General features: G+C 46.7%; 1 protein-coding gene across 4 annotated transcripts in view; it reads left to right on the top strand.

The window, feature by feature from the left end:
* LOC144126119 (AT-rich interactive domain-containing protein 3C-like) overlaps positions 1 to 22,705 on the top strand; it is a 270,128-nt gene extending 247,423 nt beyond the window's left edge. For 2 of the 4 annotated variants that reach the window (XM_077660077.1, XM_077660079.1), the window contains 4 exons: positions 150 to 333; positions 5,694 to 5,962; positions 9,475 to 9,702; positions 16,646 to 22,705. In XM_077660077.1, coding sequence (XP_077516203.1) covers positions 150 to 333; positions 5,694 to 5,962; positions 9,475 to 9,702; positions 16,646 to 16,755 — 791 coding nt within the window. In that variant the 3' untranslated portion in view covers positions 16,756 to 22,705. The remainder of the gene's footprint in view (positions 1 to 149; positions 334 to 5,693; positions 5,963 to 9,474; positions 9,703 to 16,645) is intronic. The other 2 variants (XM_077660080.1, XM_077660078.1) reach the window with 1 other exon arrangement.
* Positions 22,706 to 24,120: the final 1,415 nt, after the last annotated feature.

Raw genomic sequence — 24,120 nt, 5'->3', positions numbered from 1 at the left:
CTGTCACTGCGTGCACCCAATTTTAGAGTAGTCAATTTAGGCGTGTTCGGTTGGATGCGACTTTCGGTCGCACGGTGGCAGCTGCGCTGGAGCGAACGCCTGTTCGACTCGACTCAACGGGGTGAGCCAACTGTTGTTCCCTCTCGCAGGCACACCCGTTAACCGGATCCCCATCATGGCAAAGCAGGTGCTGGACCTGTACGAGCTCTACCGGCTGGTGGTGTCCCGGGGCGGCCTCGTGGAGGTCATCAACAAGAAGATATGGCGGGAGATCACCAAGGGACTCAACCTGCCCTCTTCCATCACCTCGGCGGCGTTCACCCTGCGCACACAGTGAGTCGCCGGCACCTGCGCTCTGGTTTACTACATATATGCAGATTGTCCCCTTTCGCAGTTGTCATTGCTCCGTCGTTCTATCCACGTATTGGCATCTGGTTCGATCGAAGCTTTGCATACTTCGCTCGGGGATAAACGGCGCGCGTTTTCATCGCGATTACAGTGCTCTCAAATGGACGCGTTTATTGTCGAGTGGCAGCGTCTGCCTTGTCCCCCGCCGCGCGGACGAGTTCGGACGAGCCGCACTGGCTCCTTCTCAGTCTTAATGCGCCCAGATTATCCGAGTTCTGGGCCGGGTATCATGATCGACGCATTTTATTCTTTTCGCGCCCGGGCACGGAAAGCACGTGGCCTTAATTTAGCGCGCTCCCTGACGTAACGAAGCGCCAGAGCCGGCTCAATTATACGGCCACCGCGTATGCAGCGCCGAGGATAAAACAGGCTCTCTGTATGCGCAGAAAAGCCCGCGATGAGAGGCTTCTCTCCAGCCGATCGCGGGATGCATGGGAAGGGGAAAAAAGAAATCGCGCGATATTTATGGACCGGCTAATCGAGCGGGAAGGAGGTATAGGCTGATGTAGCGCGAGACGGGGGAGCGATGTCTGCTCCGATAGAGGCCCTCCCAGCGTGTGCACGCGTCCGCCTGCCCGCTCTAGGAGCTTTTTGCAGCCCTGCGACCGGACTTTCTTTCTTTTTATTTCCTCCGTGCGCAGCAAATAAACGGAGTGGCCGTTACCACGGGAATCGCGGTTCCCTTGATGCGTGACCGCGTACGGGATTTAGCAGTCGCGTATTACCTGTAGAGCTCCGTGTGCCTTTTCGCTTGTGCGTCAGCGCGTTTTATTCATCGGACTGATTAGATCGGCTTAATAAATACTGGTCATCTCGGTGGCCGCGCCATGCGTCCTGCAACTCGTGCGATCACGAGGTCGCTGGTTCGATATCCGGCCGCAGCGATCGCCCTTTGAGAAGTGCGCGGAGCTCCCACACTGTCCGCTTCCTCTCCTGGAAGCTGAAGAAATGTAGCTACTGCTAAGCCATCTCATGTACCCTTTCAGTCACACTGACGGCACACTTGTATCATGTGACCGAAGATGCCACGTTGCATTGACCAGCAGGTGAACGTGTTGGGTAATTACCAGTATTAGACAGACTGCAATTCCATATTGGTGGCGTTATTTAGTTTTCATAGAGCTCGAATCCAGTGCGGTCAACTCCGCAGAGCCTCCTTGTTGCACGTCTGTGTCTGCAAGGAAGCTAATACCCCTGTCACACGCGCACTGCAAAGGCCTTTGAGAATCGGGTCCTTATATCCAAAGGCGTAAGGAGTGCAGCTACAGGGCACAAAGGTTGCGCCGTTGCCGCCAAGGGCCTTGGAGGCGAAGGCGCCCGTCCGAGACCTTTGGAGCCCAAAGGCGAGGCCTTCGAGAACCTGCGATCGTAGTGCCATCCAACGTCAAAAAGTAAAAGCAATGAAAAAAAGTCGATGAAGCCAACAATGTTTGAAAACATCTTTTAAAAATACAAAAGGTTTGTCTATAGCTTTTATTTTTGTACGGTATTTATATTTTATGCCCAGATTTTAAGAGGGTAAAGTGTTGCAGCAACACCGAGTGCGCCTGGTGGCGAAGGCAATACGCAAAACCTGCTGCTGCTGATGAGAGCAGCTGTTGCGGTTATTTCAAGCGAGCAATTAGAATGAAAAAAAAATTGTCTGAGCTCAACGAATGGACGGAATTCCCCACTTTAATTTTAAAACACTCACTTCAGCCGGCTAGAGCACAGCAGCGAGTGTTAAGCCTCAACGACTGTTTCACCTTTAAGCTTTCGCTCCTTTGGTGAAAAAAGGTGCCTTTGCTGGAAAGGCCTTCGAGGAATGTCGTGCGACAGGGGTATTACAGGTGCACATTCGAATGGGATCTATGGTCGAGATTGGTCCGGTGCATTCCAGTATGGCGTACATCGTAGCACAGCACATTTTAGGCGTAAAGATGCTCCAAATAAGTAAGTAGCAACTATGTTGTGAGAAGTGTGTGTTCTTGTCTGTGCGTAATATTCCAGCTGCCGTAGGAACTGTGCTGGCTCCCTTCTCCCTGGCCCCTCTTTCCTGAACTGTATCATTGGCTGCGCGCGCTTTATTCTTTGCGAATTTCTGGTATCGATCCTGTTTTCTTTCATCAACGGGCTTTAGCGGCCCCCGCGTTCGCAAGGACGTTTCCTCAGTCGTTTGTTTCTGCATTAAGCGCGAACAACATGCGATGGCTCGTTTCGCAAAGCCCGTCTTATATCGTTCTTTCTCAATGACGACGGCGGCGGGGCAGTTTATTCGCACTGACCGGGGCAGCACACGTGCGCTCCTTATCTGCCTCTATATTATACACAAATGCGCGCTCAATGATGCGCTTCGCATGCGGCTCATGCGCTTTTTTCTAGCTGCCATGCGACGGGTGCCGACGAGCTAAATTAGGCGTCGCTACTCGCCGCCGCCTCGTAAACTTGTCACCGACTCCTGAATCCTGCGCTAATTGATGACCGCCGTCACGTATGTGCCGCGCGCTGTACTAGGTGTCTAGGGGTGCGCCGGCGCGCTCGCAGGGATTCGCGGAGGAAAATGTGCCGAAAGCGCGTTATCCGTCGCACTAAGTAAATACTGCAGGTGTGTCTCACACGTGTGGAATTAGCTAAGCACACAGGCGCTGTCGAACCTATGACCTTGTGCTTAGCGCACAAAACGTTTTAGCCGCCTGCCTGACCGTCAGTGAGAATGTTTTTGCATGGAAGCCTGACCGGGGGGTCCTTGACTCCTAACACGATGGCGGATAACATATATGGCCGCTTACTTGCGGCTGTTTACGGGATTCGAATCATTCGGAGAGTGCGCATTGCCACGGGAATTTGGAGGAGTGCACGAGGAAACTCTGTGAAAGAGTAGAGCGGGCGGAGAGGTGTGTGAAGGGGAGCGTCAACAAGCCGTCTATTTGAACACCAGCCCGTGGTTGGTAAGCGTCGCGGCAAAGCGAGAATAAAGAGTAAGAAAAAAGTGACGGGAAGGCGTGACAACTTTGGTTGAGCGAATAGCAACGACAGCCGGTAGTGCAACTTCACTTGCGTAGCGTGCACGGTTGCCCCCCGTACGTGTTGCTCTGCTCTCGCACAGGTCTCGGTGGCAGCGCCGAGGGCGATGCGAGATGATCGACACTCGAGGCGTGCCAGCCGAGTGCCGCCGCCTATTGCGGTGACATCAAGCACTGGCGCGTCATAGAGGTGAAAACACGCGCGCCGTCCCTGCAAACAGCGGCACATTACTCGGAACGACACGTTGGAATAGCTCACGAGGCTCATCAAGCATCGGGGCTGATACTCGCCAGTATCTGTCCTGCTCTCGTACACACCTGTCTGCGCTGGTGCCTTATCTCGCCACGAAAGCGCATTGGGAATGCCTTTTTCTTATTCGATTTCATTATATCTCCCTTCTCCGCGCTGTTCAGCCTTGTTTGTCGGCCCTGGACGTCCTGCGGCCCTTGTCCCACATATTCAGCGCCCCGTATCACTTCCTGCTTACCCGCGCTGTGTTGAATGAAAGGCGTCCGAAATGATCGGGAATCTGGCGCGATCTCGCTTATCTCGGCGGGTCCGTCCTCCCGCGCCTGCGACGGGGCTCGAGAGGGGTTCGATAAGCGGGCTGCGCTGCCCTTCCGGCTCGGAGCCCTGCTCTCTCCTATTCAACCCCATGCGCGGCAGCCCCAATCTTTCTAACGCTGCGCCGCCGCGGTGGCGGAGTGGTTATGGTGCTCGGTTGCTGGCCCGAAAGACGCGGGTGCGATCCCGGCCGCGGCGGTCGAATTTCGATGGAGGCGAAATTCTAGAGGCCCGCGTGCTGTGCGATGTCAGTGTGCACGTTAAAGAACCCCAGGTGGTCGAAATTTCCGGAGCCCTTTACTACGGCGTCTCTCATAGCCTGAGTCGCTTTGGGACGTTAAACCCCCATAAACCAACCAACCTTTCTAACGCTGCACTCGCGAGGACTGCTGGACCCGCTGTGCAGTTGTCGTATAAGCACGCTTGTTTACTACAGCAGCGCGGCTGACCTTGCTTCGGAGCAACATCTCGAATAAACATTTTTCTTCAGCTGTTACCCAGGAATTCTGGCAGCTCCCAGCCAATGCAGTTAAGCGTAGCGACCTATCACATTCTCTTGTGTAGTCACTCGTTCGTTCTTTCTTACGTCACGGGTGATGTCAGGGCGCTATTTCTGTATGTTCAAAGCCATGCACCGCGTGGTGGCAGCCAAGGGAACTAGAAGCGCTTGTCCCGAATCGCCGGTAGCGTAAAGCCTTGTGTAGCCGGTTCGATGCTTCAGCATTGCTTCGTAGCAGCTGTACAAAATTCCGCCATCAGCATCAGCCAGTTACCGCCGACGGTAGTCGTAGCGGGATGCGCTAAAGAAAATGTACATTCATGGTCAAAAGTCTCCGAACCACATGGCTTGCTTCTGAGTCTTATAGCGGGTCCCTTTTAAGTCACTTCACAACAGCAAAAGTTATTGAAGAAGGGAGGACGAAGGTTCTCACCCTGCAGAGATTTAGAGCTTTCCATCGCAGGGCTGAAAAGCAAACCATGTGACGTTAACATTTTGGGCACAAGAGATGCGAACGGTGATGTGCCATCACTCTGTTATAGCGACAGCTGCATTAGGCCAGTTATTGGGCTTTCTGTGGCGTAATTGAACATTTACGATGGAGCACGACATACGACCCAAAAACCGAGAGAAGCCCTCCTTCCTCTCTCACGTAGTCCGGGGGGCATTGTGGGGACGTGGATGGTAGCGGTTCCCTAACCTTACTCTGTCCTCCTTCTCTCCACCTCGGGAAAACCTTGTTTTTGCTTTGTATTTCTTGTTGGGTGTCGATGTCGTCGTGCCTGCTCATGAGGAAAACCGCAAGTGACCGTTTCACGCACCTCGCAGAATCGTTACCCGGTGTATTTTCTTGTAATCAAAGGCGATACGCCAAGAAATGCTGCAAGGGCTGCATCCCGATTAGTGACGCAGGTCAGCAAACGACGCTTGCACCGATCGACGCATGCCTTGCGCGCCAACAGCTGTCGCCATTTTTGTCGTTTCGTTTAACCATTTAGACTGTTGACTATCCTGCCGCTCAACGCTCGCGTGGTTGTGTCGAGAAAACCGGCCGGCGCGTCTTTATACGGTCGTATGCGAAAACGTTTGCTTTAGCACACGTGCCTTGCCTGGCGCCAAGCCTTGTGGCGGCACAGGCGTCGCTGCCTTGTAGTGTTCTTGGGAAAGCGATTTGGCAGTGCCGTACGAAAGCGTGTCCCTCCCCGTCGCTGCTGTGCAGATACATGAAGTACCTGTACCCGTACGAGTGCGAAAAGGAGAAGCTGAGTCAGCCGGACGAGCTGCAGGCTGCCATCGACGGGAATCGGCGGGAGGGCCGCCGCTCCAGCTACAGCCACTACGCTGAGATGATGACGTCGGCCGCGGCGTCGCTGCCGCCTCCTCCTGGGTCCCGAAACCACCACACGTCGCCCATCAGCCTCGTCTGCCGGCAGGCCAACGGACACGCGCCGCCGTCCGCGCAGCACCACGCTGGGGGACCCTCTTCGGGTGAGAAGGGCTCATGGCCGCAAGACGCCTTATTCGTTTTGGGCCGCATTAGTGGCCGGCGTGAACGTCAGGCCAAGGTCGGAAAAAGTCCCTTTGTGCCCAAATGCCAATGCAGGCCAGACTTTCATGCCGATTTTCGCCACGGTTATACCGGCTTTGGTGTGCTGCTTGGGTTGACTGACCTGAAAGGAGCACTAACTCAAAGGAGGCTCTCCAGTCAGTGGCGTCGACCGATTGCTGACACCGCGGTTAATCCGATTAAACCATGGTTAGTCTGCCACACCCCGCAATGTAACGACAGCAAGCCCCAGGGGATTAACCACGGCGCCATGGGAATCGGTTGACACAATTGGCTGGAGGGCCTTCTTTGAGGGGCATCTACCCCTTCGATCTTGTGTTGTATCCGACTGTATTAAAAATCGATCCTTTCTGGCTGTGGTGATGTTGACGCATATGCTGACGAAAAAATATATATTTCCTGCCTATTGATTCAAACTCGGCGTCAAGGCCGGGAAGGACTTCGTGATCGCTATTTGGAGGTGAATGGCAGTGTGGCCTAGCCTCAGGGATCCACGCCCAGAGAAATGTCTTGACGTCACCGCAGTTTGCTTCCGAAAATGGCCGGTGGTAGCGACACTTGTATTTTCTTTTAGTTTTTCTGACTTACAACAGCTCTGATTTCAGGGAAACTGTCGCCTTTTAATTACAACGCGCAACGTATGAATAAAGGTCAATTTGAGTTTGTCCTCGATGTCTGTTTAAGTCCAGTCTGACAGCAGCAGAGAGAAGCAGAGCTCTGTAGTTCAGGAACGACATTACAAACAACGCAAAATAAAATACGGAATTAGCATGAAATTAAAAACAAGGGACAAGGGAAACAGTACATGTCAGTATGACCTATCAAATTGGGTGTGAGTCCCCATCTTGCACACCAACACAAAAAGAGTATTGTTGGCCATTTACCAACGAAACTGCAAATATGTTTTTTACAACGTCATGCACAGACACCTGTCTGCGATCCTCAGGTGGAGCGGATACGGCAGCTTAGCACTGTACTCTATTGTTCAACACACACTTGATGCTCATGGCTACTGAAGTTTGCTCCCTATCATTATCGTTCAATGTAAACTTAGAAATGCCGAGGGAGGAAAAAAGAACAAGGGAGGCCGAAAAACAACTACGAGCGCATATCTGCCTCCATAGAAAACCCCGAGTTACGCACAAAGCGGAAGATCAAGGGGGAAATTATGTCTCGAGAGCAACACGCACAAAGAAACCCATGTGCAAAAGCGATTCATTCTCACTACTGGAAATCGGGTGCTGCCTCTTAACGAACGAAATTTTTCTTGAGGTATTCTTGAGGACATTTTTTGTAGCTTTTGGCGGAAAACGAGAATGAAGTTTGCCTAAGACAGGCAGCTGTTGTGTGTGGATTAATCGCCGACAGGCATCAAGGCGCCGAAGGGAATCCGGGTATCAAAAGAAGGCCATTCGCGAAGTCATGAGTTAGGGCGCATATTGATGAAACACTTGGTGAGCATCCAGCCGGTCCAAACGGCTGACGCTAGCTAAATCGAAAAAGAATGCGACGAAACGCGAGAGCTGCTCAATGGAAAACACCGGCGAGACCAGTGGCGATCTCGATCCGGTTGCAAAAAAGCGAGGCCGCGGCGAGTGCGGGCAGCAGCACCGGTCACAGTTGATTTAAAGCGACCCCTAAGACACGAGGGTGAGAAGGGACGCTAACGTTCGCATCCAAATGGTCACGGTAGAAGGAGCCAACATGACTCCATTTAAATGGAAATGAACTCTGTCGTCATAGCTGCGGCCGTTTCGTTCCGCGGGGCCAGCACGCATCGCGCGCTTTCGGTGGCTCTGATTGATGATTGGCTGCAACGCCCTTCGTGTGGGACGCGTGGCGCCGTCTGTTGGTGACGGCCGTAACTCGTCTGATGGAACTGCAAGCGCTGCTAGGCCGGCTATGCTCGCGCGCTTGGCGCTTACGCCTCTTGAGCTGTTTTAAGCGCTGTTGGCGCTGTCGTGCGATTATTTATACTTATACGTACGCTTTTTGCGCATACTGGCGTACGTATTCTGATTGGAATGTTAATCGAACGGAACCGTTGCTATCCCCGAGTGTGGTTCAGTAAATCTTGCGCGCGAGGAGAATATATATAGAAAAAAAGGGGGAAGTGGGCGGGCGGAGAACTAGGCGGGTTTTCTAGCGGGGGAAAGAACGAAGGGAACTGTGTGCTTACGGCGCCGAGTTAATCGGGTTGGTCCTGCGAAGCTTGAGGCGAGCAGGTTGTTTATTCAATAAGCGTATTCGCACGTAGTGTGTCTACCTGGCCAGACCGGTCGCGATATTAGATTACCTCGACGGCACTCGGGTGCCCGAGGTCAGGCGAGTCTTCGTCGTTGACGTCGTTTGCTTGAAGTGCAGGGACGAGTAATTGGAAGCGACCGTTCTGGCTTTTGTCATTTTTCACTCTTGCTCCTTCCGCTGGATGCTCTGATTGATCTGTTTTGATCCGTGGCCAACTTCACTCTCCTGCTTGCGTGTCCCCAATTACTCGTGCGCCGCCTAGCGGGCGACCTTTTTTTAAATTGTTTTTATTACATGTTTCTGTGGTGGGTATTGCGAAAATTGGGAGGCAGAATTGAGCTGCTTTGTGGCTGTCATACATGATTCGTTTATTGTGGCCTGTTCAATATCGATATGTCTGGTGGTGTAATACTTGCTGTGGTCTCCTGTTCGACAGGATGCTGCAAAACTATCGCAGGCATTGTGAAGATTAGGCACGAACTACAGGGCATTAAAATTAATGTAAATATAATGCATATTCTATGATCATGCGTGAACTTTGCTGCTTTGAACAAGATGATGATATGAGGGCTATAAAGATGACTGGGCTTGCAAATGCGAAAAGCAGCCAATCAGTACTCATGTAAACAAAGTGAGGAACACCCCTCAAACCAAGCAAACCAGCTGCTAGTGAAATGCACCTCATTGTAGGTCCTCATTACGTCCTCACTAAGTGCCTCCAAACTTCAAGCCCTGGGTTTGTGTGCACTCCCTTTTCCCCACCAAGCATGGCCATAATATGTGTAATTTTTTAATGCTGCTCAGTTGCCTCATCTGCTTTTATTTTGCTTCTTGTAATGTAAATCTGTATTTTAGTGGTCGTGAAGATATGAGTTACCTGATAAAAGCAAGAAATCGGGAAAGAAATAAAAACAGTGAAGGACATGGATGTAGACCAGTACTGTCTTCCTTTCATAGGAACAAGAACAGATCTCCTTCAAAATGCATGTATATATGAGGCTTTATTTTATTGTGATTATGTGGCTGTCGCTGAATTATGAAATAAAAGTTTGAACTGCAGAAAGGAAATCTATGCATTCGTTCAGTATACAAGAAAATGCAGCTTGAGATTTGGACTCCCCTTGTTCAACAGTGGCAACCCCTAGTCTTAAAAATGTCAACACATTTTTGTACTTAATTTTTGCAGGTGATGAAGAAAACAGCCTGGCGCTGTATGTGCCACAGCAGCAGGAGGCGTTGAACTTGGAAGTTCCGCGTGGTGGGAGCAGTGACCACAAGGTCTTAGACCCAAGAAGGCTTTTGGATGAATCGTTGGGTGGGCCTCCCTCTAAAAGATTCCTTTCTTCTGAAGAGGAGCGCCTCTTGGCTCACTCTATGCAGCCACATACGACACACATCAAACTGAATAGCAGAGGTAGGTGTCTTATGGGATGATCTATCGGTAATTGAGGCCATTGGGCCCACATGTTTTGCTTTGATAACCAGGCCATATCCAAAGGCTGATCCAGGCTCTGTGGACAAATTTTAAGGCGAAAGTCTTTAAGTGCTCATACTCGCGGTGACGGTGTGCGTCCCGCTCATCTTGGCGCAGTGCCAGCCGCTACCCTCCCCCTCTCCAGTGCGCATCTTCCTCACACCCGCAGCAGCAGGCGGCGCATGTGCACGTGCGCGTAGCAACAGTGACGCCAGTCGCGCCGCTTGCCCCAATGGCAGCTGTGGTACGCGCCGCGCGCACAGTTGTGTATAGCAACAGGCAGTCGAGGTGACGCAGTAATCAGGAAGGCTTTTGCCATGCACACTTTAGGCCCACAAAGTGTCCCCGTAGTTTTTTGGTCCACTTTTGTGAGGTGTTCTGCTCTATATGATTTAGTGCTGTATTTGGGTGTTCCTCAAGGAATTCTTACTATGGAAGTCTTATAACCATGAAGCAAAAAAAAAACGAAATACTGCAGCGGTGGCCAAGTGGTTGAGCATCCGCCTCGCATGCGGGAGGTGCGGGGTTCGATCCCCAGTACCGCCGGGTACCTACCGGTGATACAATGGGTACCTTGTGCCATGGCGCTCTTTGGCCATAGATGCCCTTGCGCCATAAAAATCCATCATCATCATCATCATGAAGCAAAATATATCAAGAAGGAAATTCAAGCAGTGAAGTGTGGGTGCGAAGGCTTCAATGAACCACAGCTTGGTTCTGTGCGTTCTGTGCCTTGTGTTCAAGCATTGGGAGGGTGATAACAACTGTGACACGAAAATAAGTGGCGAGCACCTGAAACAGTGTTTCCATTTAGCCTGAGGATATTGCCTTCATGCACAACACCTGGTAACACCAGCTATCCCAGCTGCCAGCTGGGATAGAATGAGCGGTCAGAATGACCGGTCATTTCGCCTTGCCGTGCGGGCACAATCCGAAGCAGTCGCTCTGGATCCGTTATCACGAGCTAGGTGGTACTACACGTTTGTGGCGGTCGATTCTGAGAATTAAATTCATGTGGTTCTATTGGCAAATGAAACAAATTGATCGGCCAGTTATGCGCCGGAAACAAGTACTGGAACGCATTAGCCTGAGCAGCGAGCTTTAGTGCTGGCATATAGGACGCTATTTATGCTCCAAAACATGTTTATTTACAGGGAAGGATTGTCAAAATAAAAAGTAATCAGTGGTGTGGATTCGCTTGCGTTTCTTCTGCCGAGACTCCATCAGCATCATCCGCAGTTTGCCCAAGAGCTCCAGCGCAGTGTCCAAGTTCTCACTGGCAGAGAAGTAGCGTGCTACAACTTCGAGTGCCGACGCTACTTCACATGCACTTGGCAGTGGCATAGACTTGTCGCCGCAGTCGGACTCATCATTGTCGGCTGTGCTCACTGCACGTGGTCCGTGTGTCGTCTGCTGACAGCATGTAGCCTCAATTATATCGGCGTCACTCAAGGGCTCCAACATCTCCACACTTCTGTCCACGTAGCTCGCGGCACCAACAAAACGCTTTACAGTAACGCCCGAACCGCCATACTGCATTCTGTACACCACTTGATTGCGACCCGGCGAGCGCGGCACAACGAAGACCTGTAATGGCTTAAGCCGAAGCATCAGCGGCACGGGCGAGTGCTTCAGCATCGAAAATCTGCTTTGGCATGCACCGCAGTGCAGGCTCCGCCAGCGTCGTTTGCTCGGCTTTTTTCCTTTCCATTATTTTACATCTCTAGTAAATGGCAGCGCGTTGTACTCGCTATGGATCAACTTCTATCTACGTGGAATGGTGTCAGCCAGGGGATCCTAGTTTGAATTAACCCTAGCGGATGCCGCCTTGTTCGAATTATTGGGAGTTTTTCCCCATTGAAATACACAGGGCTGTGCCAGGACCCGGGCGTCAGTTCAAATTCACCGTAAATTTGAACTAACTGAGTTTGAATTAACGAGATTTTACTGTAGTCACTTTTAAGCAGAATCATAATCGTTGGGCACTCGCCGGCAGGCACTTGGTGGTTCACATGTTTGTATCACGCGCCGCGGGTGGAGAAATTGTTTGCGTCATCCCAAGCCGTGACATTCTGTATATAATGCACTCTGGCCAGTACGTTTTTAAAATTCGTATCATCGCAATATTCTAATCAATCGTTATCGTATCGCAAGGTTCTACTGCATTAACAAGCTTCCATCTACCGGGAGTGTTCAAGAATCTGTATCTTTATTTGGACTGCTGAAACATAGGAATCCTAACTTAATGAAATTAGCAATTTAACGAATTTTCTGGCTGCAAGTATGACTTTGTACTTGCAAGTATATCAAGTAAGTACTGTATCACCCTCACCAATGAATCACACGAAATGATTACTGATACCAAGTGTGCTGAAACGTAACTCCGCATTTTCGACAGTGTTCACAGAGTAACTTGACACGCCTTTTTCTTTGCTAATAACCAACATTGAACGTATCACATTTTATGGAGATGAAATTTCATCTGTACTCGAGAAAATTAAGTAATCATCATCAGCTGGTCATGGTGAAATCAACTCTTAACTATTAAAAAACACAAGGCACATGAATGCAGCATATTTGTCTATACTCTTCTCCTAACCACTCCTAGGAGCCATGTCAGATGACTGGAAAGTAGAAAAGGTGGTTCCAGTCTACAAATCAGGTAACTGAATTCTCCGCCAAATTACTGCCCTATCTCACCAATAAGAGTACCATTCAAGATCATGGAACATGTGATCTATTCTCAAAATTATGACCCTTCTAGACTCAAATCGCTTTTTGCACCCATCACAACATGGTTTCTGGAAGGTTTTCTCTTGCGAAACGCTGCTTGCACTTTTCGTTCATGACTTGCGTGTCAACCTTGACACGAACATACAAACTGCTGTGATCTTTCTATATTTTGCTAAAGCTTTTGATAAAGTATCTCACTATAGCTTGCTAATAAAACTGCTAAACCTGGACCCTAAAATTCTAACATGGATCGAAAAATTTTTGTCTAATCGTTCACAAATGGTTCTTGTCAATAATGACTTGTCTAGCCCGCTTCCGGTAACTTCTGTCTAGCTCCCTTGCGGGCCGATCTGTGGTCGACTGTTGTTTTTAACATATATAAACGACTTGTCTCCTCCAATATGCACATGTTTGCAGACAACTGCATCATCTAACGTAATATCAGTAACGCCTCTCACCAAGCCGCTCTGCAGCCTGATCTGAACAGTGTTCTAGAATAGTGCAGCAATTCGAAAATGATCCTAAATGCCACGAAATTTAAGCTTATGTCCTTCTCCCACTGTCCTAGCCCTTTTCTCTTTACCTACAGTATCGCTACCTACCTATAGAGCTAGTTCAGTCTTGTAAGTAACTAGGTGTAACCCTTTCTCACTACCTCTCTTGGTGAGCACATGTTACCAATATCATCTCGGCATCTAATGAAACCTTAGGCTTTTTGAAACATTATCTGCGAAACGCCTCGCCACATGTGAAACTACTCGCGTACAAGACACTTGTTGGGCCGAAACTCGAATGTGCCTTGCCCATTTCAAGCCCACATCAAGTTCAAAATCGCGCTACTAGAGTCATTCACTCCATATACTTGCATGACTTCAGTGTTTCATCTCTAAAATCGCAATCTGTCTTGTCAGCACTCTCTAGTCGACACCACATTGCCAGCCTGACCTTGTATCACAAGTTCTTCATTTCTTCCTTTAATCAAGCACCATACAACACAGCAGCATCCCACATATTCCACCGCACCAGCCATGAGTTTCAAGTTGCACACCCACGAGCTCGGAACTGCTGCATACACTGCTTCCTTTTTCTCTTGAACCACCACACACTGTAGTGGCCTTCCCCCTGACATCACTGCTACCACATGCCCATCTTCGTTTTAACAGCTTTTGATTGACCATTTTGATCAATGATTATTTATCACAAGGCGCTTTTCTATCTATAAAAACCCAGCCCCTATGTAATGCCCCCTACAAGGAATTTCACGTTAATAAACTGAACTCAGCTGAAAAAGATAAAAAGTTCGAAAACACAACGCCCGCAATAAGGGGTGTGTCGTTGACCACTTCACTTTCAGATCGCTTTTTAAAACTGATACACATTGCACAGGATGAAGTGTGATACTGGGAAAGATGCAGAAAGAATGTGCCTTCATATTTAGAAAAAAAAGAAATATTTTTTTTCAGACTTTTTGCTTACCCTGACCTTTTTATATGACTTTAGTATGACTGGATTACGAGTGAACTCTGCCAATAGGCTGGCTATGTTCACCCTGATTTTGCTATTATAACTGCAGGAGATGACTCTAGAAAGCATGTTTATATATCAATATAACGAAGAGAGGTGTGCATTAATCCTTACTGAGTGAGCAGTTAGTTACATTTTTGTTGCAGGAGTTGGGGATAAAAGTGTTCAGCATAAAGATTTACTATAAAACTGTCAGTTACTTGAAAGTTTTGTTTATGTTGCAGAGTACTAGTAATGTGATTGCTGTGCACAGGACCTTTTTCTAGTAGCGTCCTGCGCATGTGCCAAGCTTCCTCATCTCCAGCTTTTGGCTGGCATTCTTGGTAAAATGGACGAGTTTGCTGCACGTTTTCCCACGAACTGCGCTAAAGCGTCCAACGACGCGGTGAACTGTTCGACAAGATAATTAGGTGCAGTGCTAGTATCTTCTATGTCCGTGCAGATATGCACGTGGTCTCCACACGAACTGGCAGCAAGTAAGAAGGTGCAGTCTAGTTTGCCTGCATCTTCTATCTGGGATTAAATTGATTGAGTATAGCTCTGACAACATGCAGTGCGGCAAGTGTGTCCGCAGAGGACTCGCACCTATTGCTCTACTGCCTGAATTGAGGCCCACCCTGCCATTGTAAAGAAATTTTCGCCGAAAAGATGGGAGGAAGCATGGCCGGTAGTGGGCCTGGCCCAGCAAGCTTAGTCCACATCTGATGGTCGCTAGAGGTGTATGCTATTTGAAAAGGTCCATTGCGCCAAAATGCCAGCCCTGCCACATACTGCTATGATGCTGCTACATTTTGACAAATTGCAAGCAGTCGCACCACATGTCCTCCTTTCAAGGACACAACTGGGTCCCTGGGCACTGCGTGTAGTACAGAAGGCATAAAATTATGGCTTACGTGTACGCCAGCAGGCATCATAGGACTATGGCCCTCCATAGAATCTTCCATCCAACTAATGGTCGGATAACCATGTTGACCGTGTCCCTTGTCTTAACGCAGCCGCTTACGCCACTTAAAATAGGCCTGATGTGTGCTAGAACGTTACTGTGGTTATCATAAGGTGTGTAAGGTAGGCCAAAAATGCGTGTGACATGAACACCCACTAACAGCATGGGTGTTGGGTTTCGCACCTTTGCTCGACTAAAGTGGAGGGCAGCATACTACTGCGAAATTCTTAGTTGCAGTGGGTATTGCGGTTTATCTCTTTGCCTTGCCAGGAAGGGCCACTTGTTGTGGAAAAGATGGAAATATCGCAATGGGCTGGGAAAGTAGCGATACATGTGCACACAAAAATGAGCCTGTGGGAGGCTGGTTCTCTGCTGGCATCCAGCCGGGTTGATTTGAAGCTAGCTGTTAGTAATAGCCATATAAATTTTCAAAATTTTGAAAGCTTTTTTTTGTGCTTGACACTGTGGTGCAATAAATTCCGGTCATCCGAACCGCTACCATCTGCAAATGTCACCCAGCAGCATCGCATGCGTCACGTGACTTACACTGTATGGCCGGAGCCGTGAGCAAAGGAGCCCAGGTGGGACATAGGTCTCATGATGCATGCGCGGCTGAGTGATGTCTATGGGTTGGTGTGGCTGTGTGTGCTCCACGGACACACGGATTTGGTTTGATACACATGGATGGATAGAATTGGATGCATTAGTTGATTGCGACGAGCATGAAAAGCGCTTTCTAGATTTTGAAAACAGATATAACCATTACTAAGAGCCAGCCACAAATCGGACATTACAATCATGTACCTAAGTGTAATTGTAAAAAGTTAAATATTTGAATTAAGAATTCAATGCCGCAAGAAAACAAGGATGAGAACACTGAGAAGACAAGACAAGCCAGCTTACTAGCTAACACGATTCATCTGTTTTCTGACGTCCTCCCTTATTAGCATTCTGTACTGCAAAAGTCATTCTTATATAGCAAAAAGATATTTTAGATAATACTACCAGATTTCATTGAAAAATCCTGAATACAGATTTTTGCGTCTTAACAAGTGTCGCTAGGGGAAATTAAATCGCTAAATTCAAGGGTGGTGGCGTCCCAGCATCCAAGAAAAGCTGCTCTGTGCTTCGGGCTTTGAGCATGTCCTTCTGGCAGCCTTTGAATGTGTCTATGACTGTACTTCTTCTGGTGTCGGTCATGCTTAAAGTTCCGGGATTGGCTCATTTTGTGCTTATAATTTCTTTTTCATCATCTCGAACTGCAGTACCGATTTAGTAATTGAACGAAACTTGGCTTGCCTTGAATGACTCTAATTCCATAGTCTACTAATCAAGCACACTATTCAGATTGTTTGTCATTTAGTTCTATTATCACAGACATGCTGTCCACTTTGCTGCGCAGTCTGCTTGCACATATCATACTGACATATCCCTTAGGACTTTCAAAAGAAATTTTTTTGTGGCGCAGAAAAACAGTGCGGGCCTGTGGGCTTGCATATGTTTGTGTATTGCATAATTAACTCATGTACACCCGCTCCAAAAGTTGCCCCAGATTGACTAGGGCCAATGGTGTATGGAGCAGCAGCTTGACTTGGGCCATCTTGAACATGGAGGCATTAGACTCATTTATTATTATTTTTTTTTTGAATGATACAAAGCAGATTTCTGTTTGACTTCACGCAGGTGACGGCAGGAACCAGGCAGATAATTCGATGTCTGTGACCATGGAAGTGAATGGCATCATCTACCATGGAGTTCTATACCCACAGTCTCACCGAAACAGACTCTCCTAGGTTGCACATGCCTTGCCACAACTCTGGACTCTCTTGAAGCCAGCCTGACAACCAAAACATGATGCAAGAGAAATGAAGAAATGTGAGTGCACATGGACACAGGACAGAAACTGCTGCATCTTCTGACAATGGCATTGCTGATCTCTACTCCAAGCCACCATGTTGTTGTGTGCAGATGTATATTGTGTCTCTTCCACCTCACTTCTCTCCCTGTGCACCAATGATACACTTATTGGGAAGTGTGCAGTTTTCAGCATTCACTTGCTCATGAAAGCAGTGTCTATTACTCTTTGACCCAACCTATGTTTTATCTTGCATTCTTGCTTGCCATTTGTTTGTTTCTGTGTTGTCCTTTCTGCTTTTTTCTTCACTTCCTTTGACTAGCCAGGCTATAGACAGAGGACTGAGGTGGAGAAGGGTTCTGTGTTAACAGCAGTTGAGATGCCCGGGCCGGTCGGTCCTTAAGGAAAGAAGAAATCCTTTCAGAACCAGGTACATGTCCATCATGTCATCAAACCAACTAGCCCATAGCAGCACCCTCGTGAACTGCATTTTTGCGAATTGGGCCAGGTGGTCCTTGGGGAAAGAAGAAATCCTTTTAGAAACAGGCGCATTTTTGCAGCTCTGTCTGTAATAAGGCAAGCTTGCCCCACTGGCATTTTCTTGTTGAAGAAGCTTGTGCTGCCTGATTTTTTGTTCATATTTGGTGCATTTCTATGCTGTTCCAACAAAAATGGCCTCGCCTTTGTACTTCTGCCATTTCCATGTTTTTTTTTTTTTGTTACGATTGTCGCTTGAGGGTGTTGAATGAGGAAATTCTAAAAATGCGAATATAAACTCAGTCCTGCCTCCTTCAGTCCACACTTGGTGGTGTAGATTAAATTACGTGACTGGATGAACCAGGTCGTGACCTGCCTTTCTTTATTCTGTGTGCTCTAACTTATGTAAAATGGTGGAAAAAGTGTAGTGGTGCTGTGGCAATGATCAAAACCAAATTTTGCAAGGCAAGAAGGAGATGTTTGCAGCCTTTCGGATGCCCAAACTGAGGTAATGTAGTTGTGCACATCCCAAATCACTTGCAACCTACTCCTTTAGTTGACCTTACATGTGATGGTGCACCAAGAGTGCTTTGTTTTTTGTCTTGCAGCTTCTTTCTTGCTTCATATTAAGAGGTTATGCTTGCGAGATAAACGAAGCAATTACAAGTGCATATGTTAAACAGACTTACATGTTTGTTGTTGCAAAAGAGATACTATTGGGAAAATAAGAGAAAACATGTGTGTGCGAGTGCATGGGGGCAAGTATTTCATATCATGTTTCACTGTACTTATCCCTTCAGTTTGTCAGGTTCATGATTCTTATGCATTTCTTCCTGCACTTTCCTTGTTGCTGTGTCTTGGGGTGTGTCCCTTCTAATTAAAGAAAAATTGGTCTGGTTAATACACTGTATCCAAAAACTCACATGTTCTAGCCAGCTTGGTTGGCTATTTAGCCACCTATGTGGCAAACTGCTGAGGAATCGCTATTGTGAGAAACAGCTGGTCATTAACTGCAAGTATGAACATTTGTGGACTGCTTCAGCTTGAGGACCTGGTCTAATCACAGCTGATCAGACATTTTTTTTTTTTTTTTTCACTGTCTTGCTGTAGTGTCAGTGCATTTTTGTCAGCTTCCATTATTGTCTTCACAAAACTGAGGTGCTGAGTCATTTTCTCGCATAACTTCTCCACTAAGAGGGCTAAGTCAGGCTGGTTGGTTCATGTTGAACGAAACGACGAAACAGCTCTGACAAAGGGACAGGAGAAAAGAAAGCACTTGTGTCTGTCTTCTTTTCTCTTCTCACGTTTGTCAGCGCTGTTTCGTCATTTCATTCATCTTTTTCAGTCCCATCTTTTTTCGAGACACTGCTGACTGGTTTGACATTTTTTCAATATGTTCATAGTGCCTTTTCTTTTCTTCATCCAGGTTGTAGCTCACCTGTGCTTGTCAGGCTTAAAGCAAATGATTCATTGCTTGTTCCTTCATGAGTGTTCCTGTACTCAATTGCTCTGCTAATGTAGGATCACCAGGATCTGCTCTGGCTTCTAAAAAAATCTGTGTGCTAAATCCTGAAGCAAATTTGGGCTACTGCTTTGAAGTGGTACAACTGGGGGTACTACATGATTTGTAAAAAAATTTTGTGGCCAAACGAGTGAAGTCTGCAAGAAGATTGCTCAGATTGTAGCATAACATAAGGACTCCTAACTTTTTTGTTGTCACTATAGTGCTGCATGCAATCATGTTGTCTATTTTTTCTTTAATGAAGAGCATTCAGAGAGGCATTGAGGCATTATAAATGAAAGCACCAGGTTTCGTTTGGTTTTCAATATATGATGTAAATTTCAGTAGCACCATGCATTATGTCTTCGCAGGTGCAAGTATTTTATTCTGAAAGTCATGAAAGCTTCAATTGGACAGTGAAGTACAAATGACACTAACAGGCACAGACAGAGAGGAGGAGACTGGCACTAATCCACAACTGAGATTTTTATTTGAAACTTCTGTATCTGCCATCATCTGGAAAGGAAGCACTCAAATTTTTCAACCATTTGTTAGCAGTGTTCTTTAAAGAAAACTTATTGCAGTGGGGAAGCACAATGTTATTCCATTCCTTCGTGTTTGTTGGTGCTGCTTATATCCTGAACATGTACCATAATGTTACCTGGCTTCAGGTTTTGGGCACATGGTTTAACCTGAGAAAGCAGTGTAAGACCACAAGCTGGCTAATGTTCCAATTATTGCCTGCTTCAACTGTTTTTAGTCTATAGGTGGCAGCTTATTCATACTGCCACCTTTTGCTATTGTATGGGCAGTGCAATTGTACGTATCACACAAGGTTTCTTTAGGCAAAGCACAACTGCAGTTTTGCACAGGAGTGTATGGAGGGTGTTCTAAACTAGCATAGTCATGTTTGGCCTCCACTTCAGTTTTAATATGCCTGTTTTGTTTGCTTCGGATGTTATACCCGTAGATAAGTCATATATTCTGTGAATTCTGGAAATTGCGGACCTTACATTCACTTGGTTTGTTAGCACCTACATTAAATCTATAGGAAATAATTGCCATTGACCTCCTTTAGAGCACAGTAGCACATCTCCAAAGGGGACCTATGCAGCTTTATCAAATCTTTTCAGTTCAGGAAAAATTCGTCGTGGTATGAATTTTTCTTCAGCATCTGGCGGAATAGATGAGGTGTGTGCTAATGGTAATTACTTCTTTGATGCAAAACCACTCTACCATGGGGGTTCTGTCAAGCATGGAAGGTTGATCATGATGGCACCAGCTATGTGCCAGGCTTTGATGATTTTATTGAGTTTAGTAATTGACCAAGGTAGCAGCATTTTTATTCGATAAGGACATCTTTTTGCCTTCAAATCACCAAGATTGGAAAGCCAGCGGAAAGTTCAGCCAGCTTCATGGTAGGAATCTCAGGGATCTCTTCTGGTCTTGAAGAGGCATATGTAGAAGTGTGTATGCCATGTTTGTGTGAAAGTGTGTGAATGTTTTCATTTGTTATGCTGTTTACATGTTCTGAAAATACTTGTTTCCAACCTACAAAATGCTGATTTCAAGATATGTGGAGCTGTCCTGCAAATTTAAAGTCTTTCCTCTCATCCATAATTGAGCGCTATTAGTGGAAGCTGATGTTGTTGTGTTAGTCATGCCTCATTTCCTTGTCCCTTTTTTGCCATTGGCCAGAGGGCATGCAGAGGTTCTTGGTGACCATGCAAGCTTTCATTAGGGTTTAGCTTATTAGAGGTCTGCAAATGACAACAAACTATTCTTGGTTCAGGCCAAGCCTGACCTATTGAGCTGTCCAGCAAATTTGAAGGCATGTATCCCACACCATGTACTGATGAAAGGTAGTGGCCCCTGTGGATGCATTCATTGCTGTTGCTCCTGCTTTTATCGTTCTGACTGCCCTAGAACAGGGATTCTCAATCTTTTTAACTTTGGGGAACCCCAACAGTTTTCAAAAAATGCTACGGAACCCGACATGTCTTGGCGTCCATCCCTACCCACCTGATATGCACGTAAAAAGGAACCTGGAGACACGTGGCACCTTAAAAAATGCCCAAATTTAATTTATAATGATTGGCTGTATAGTGAAACACACTGCAATTGATCATTAGTGCGTTAGTCCCAAAATGAAGTCGGTAAACGAAAGATGACGGTGAGGTTGTGCGGATGTAGGTGCTCGGGGAACCCTACAAAGTGCTCTCAGCAATCCACTTTGAGAACCCCTGTCCTAGAACATGGAAACACACTGCTCTTCACTGCATTAGAGCAACATTTTCGGCTTAGCCAGCCCCCCTTTCTGAAGTTTGTTTCCTCTAGCTGTGAACAGCTCTTACCTTTTCTACTTTCTTTTTGTCCATCATTTCTTGTGCCAGAAGATTTCCTCATTCTGACTTGGCCATTAGACTCCTTCGGCACAGACGCCAAATGGCGTTTACATTAAGTGCATTTTTTGGTAAGCTTTGGATTCTTCCTAGCTTTCTTTTATTCTTGTCTACAAAGAGGAGAAAGAGTACAGGTTTTGTTTATGATATTATTATTATCGTTTCTATTTAAATGTGTGAATTGTTTGTATATGTATTTTAAAAAAAAAGAGTAATCAACTTTATGTTGTTGCCCCCAGCATGTGCACTGTGTGGTCGCAGTGACGATGTCTGTCGGCCGGAAGTGGTGCATGCACCACAAAACCAATCCGTCCAGTCAGGAGGAAGGAGCGAATTACTGGGCCGGATGTGACGCCCATCGTCTTTCTTCCAGTCGCAATTCTTCTCACGCGACCCATGTATATACTCTACTGCTTGAAAGGGCCTTATCCTTTTGTGTTCATGCACCATTCTTTTTTATATGTTTAGAAAGAATTTTCTCTTCAGGCCAGTGTACATTTACTTTATTTTCATCATGTGCTAAGCCAGCATTGATGCAGCAGTGTGGAACAAAAGGGAGGTGCACTGTTGTGTAGATATATATGATGACGGCAGTTTTCCCACCCACCGTTTATTTATGCGTTGTATTCTGAAGGCTTCTTTAGTTGTGCAGCTTTTTTCTTTATTTTTGCTTCAGTCTTTGATATAAAATGTCCTTGTTGTACCCCAGTCTGACAAACGATATTAGAAAGTGCGACAGTAATTGAAATCATTTGGAAGCAAAGTGGTTTCACTTTGTTTCTTTGTACTTCTGGTTGCTTTCTGTTTCCAAGTGTCATGGCTCTGGCAGGAATATGATTGCAGCAAGCAATTATGACACCCACCGAGGCACAGCGTTAAAGGGGCTCTGAAGGGGCCCTGACAAAGTAAAGTTGCAGTATGCCAGAAATGTTAAATGATGCCGCTTCACGAATATCCTCCAGCAATAATTCTTTTTTATCCACTTCGTAAAAGCCGAGTTATTTGTGGTCAAAATTTGAATTTCAGCATCTTCGCACCTTTTCCTCTCCTCCTGTCACTTTTTGCACGCTGAAAGGTCCGTGCTCCTCCGCTGGCCTCACCGCCGATGGGGGAGCTTCCTGACCTGCCGGAGCTACACAGTAGCTGCGTGACGCTTGAAAGAATCTAACCAATAACAATCTGTGAACTGGTATACGCAGGAGAGTGCGGCGGAGGAGGGTGCAGGCTTGAAAATGTTGCCAGAAAGGGCTTGTCAACTTTCATACGTAATTATGGGTCCTCTGCTACATGTAGAAGTGTACTATTTGGCTCAGGTGCTCATGGCTGCAGAGTACACTGATTTAGTGAGTTGATGCGCTCTCCCCGGGAGGTGTTTCAGGGCCCCTTTAATGCTGCTTAGAAAAGCTGCTGTTCTGCAACTTTGACGGTTTCCGAAAATTGTATGGCTCTCCTTTGTAGCTGTAAAGCCAGGCTGATATGGATATAAACTAATTATTCACTTGCTTGAATTCTGCTCTACATTTGGGATTCCCTTATAGTGCTGGGCAAATGTGCATATGCGTCCCACTCATCAACCATGTGATCAAACTCTTAACAGTCTTCCTTTTTAATATCTCAGGATCAAGTTTCCTACATGCTCTTCTATTTGGTGTTTACAGCCATACCATGCACACGTTTGGCAGAACAGGTAGTTTTCCATAGTGAGAAGGCAGCTCAGCTAAATTTTGTGAAAAATGGTGTGAAGCCATGAATCACAGTGACAGTTGTGCTGAAGATAATGATAATAATTTTGCAATTTGAACCATTCTGTTGTGTGACCTTTCAAGGATGCTTAGTGTTAACATAACTTTACTTGCTTAGGTCTCATCTTAGGCATAGACTAAAATTAGGTTTTCATGTTTGCCAAACTGAGAAACACAGTGACTATCACCATTGACTTGTGTATTCTGCAGGGAATAGGGAGATGCTTCTAAGTGAAACATGCCAAAGCCATTGGCTCTGAAAATGATAGGGCGCAATCATCAGCCCTTAATTTTGATAGCCATTACTGTACCACCAATCTGAAGTCTGTTTTCATTTTTGCTTTTTGTTGCATAACACTGTTAATGCCTGGGTTTGTTATGTTTTTGCGATGTCTACAATCTTCTTCATGTAACTGCAAAGAAGACGGCATTAATTCATAAGTGCTGTGTTGGTCACAGCCATGTGAATGCTCTTTGCATCATTCTGTGCAAGTAAACTGTTTTCAATTGTTCTGCTTGTTCTCTCGGTTGCCTAATTTTAAAATTTCCTGGTATTATTTGAGTCATGTCTTTGAATTGCTTAGACATACACATAATGCCCTGCTGGGTATACCAGTTAGAATACTTCAGATGACGAAACAGTAAAAACACTGAGCATGTAGGACTTCATGGTTCTGCTAGTCAATGTTCTACTTTCCCGTCCTTTTGCCGCCATCACAGCTCCCCTTCCTTCACCTTGCATTATCATCTTCATTCAGTGGCACTCAAAAGCACATTTTGTAAAGGCTAATGTCAGGCTGTGCCCTTGTAGCTAACTGCACAGGCATAACGCTGTGGGCTTTTTGCCCTGGTGATTGACTAACTTCCCCATTTTCCCGCATCTAAATTCGATGGGCATAACATCATTTTTGTCTCTTTTGAGGTGTTTCCGTAATTTGCGCGTGAGGCCTTAAAAAATGCGTGCTGTTGAGCAGAGAGCGTCTGTATATTAGTGCACAATGATTTCCTGTGGTCACAGTAACACAAGGGAAACGTGTGTTGCGTTCGCGTGCGAATCGCGATTCCTGACTCATGTTAGTCACGCGCCTGCGATGGTCATTTCTTGGTGCCTAATTGCGAGAGTGGCGCGCGGTAGCTTAGAAATTTTATTCTTTGTTGATGACACTCTATTTAACAGGTTC

The sequence above is a fragment of the Amblyomma americanum genome, chromosome 3 (genome assembly GCF_052857255.1).
Source record: "Amblyomma americanum isolate KBUSLIRL-KWMA chromosome 3, ASM5285725v1, whole genome shotgun sequence".
NCBI lineage: Eukaryota > Metazoa > Arthropoda > Arachnida > Ixodida > Ixodidae > Amblyomma > Amblyomma americanum.
This window is presented reverse-complemented; position numbering and strand designations above follow the sequence as displayed.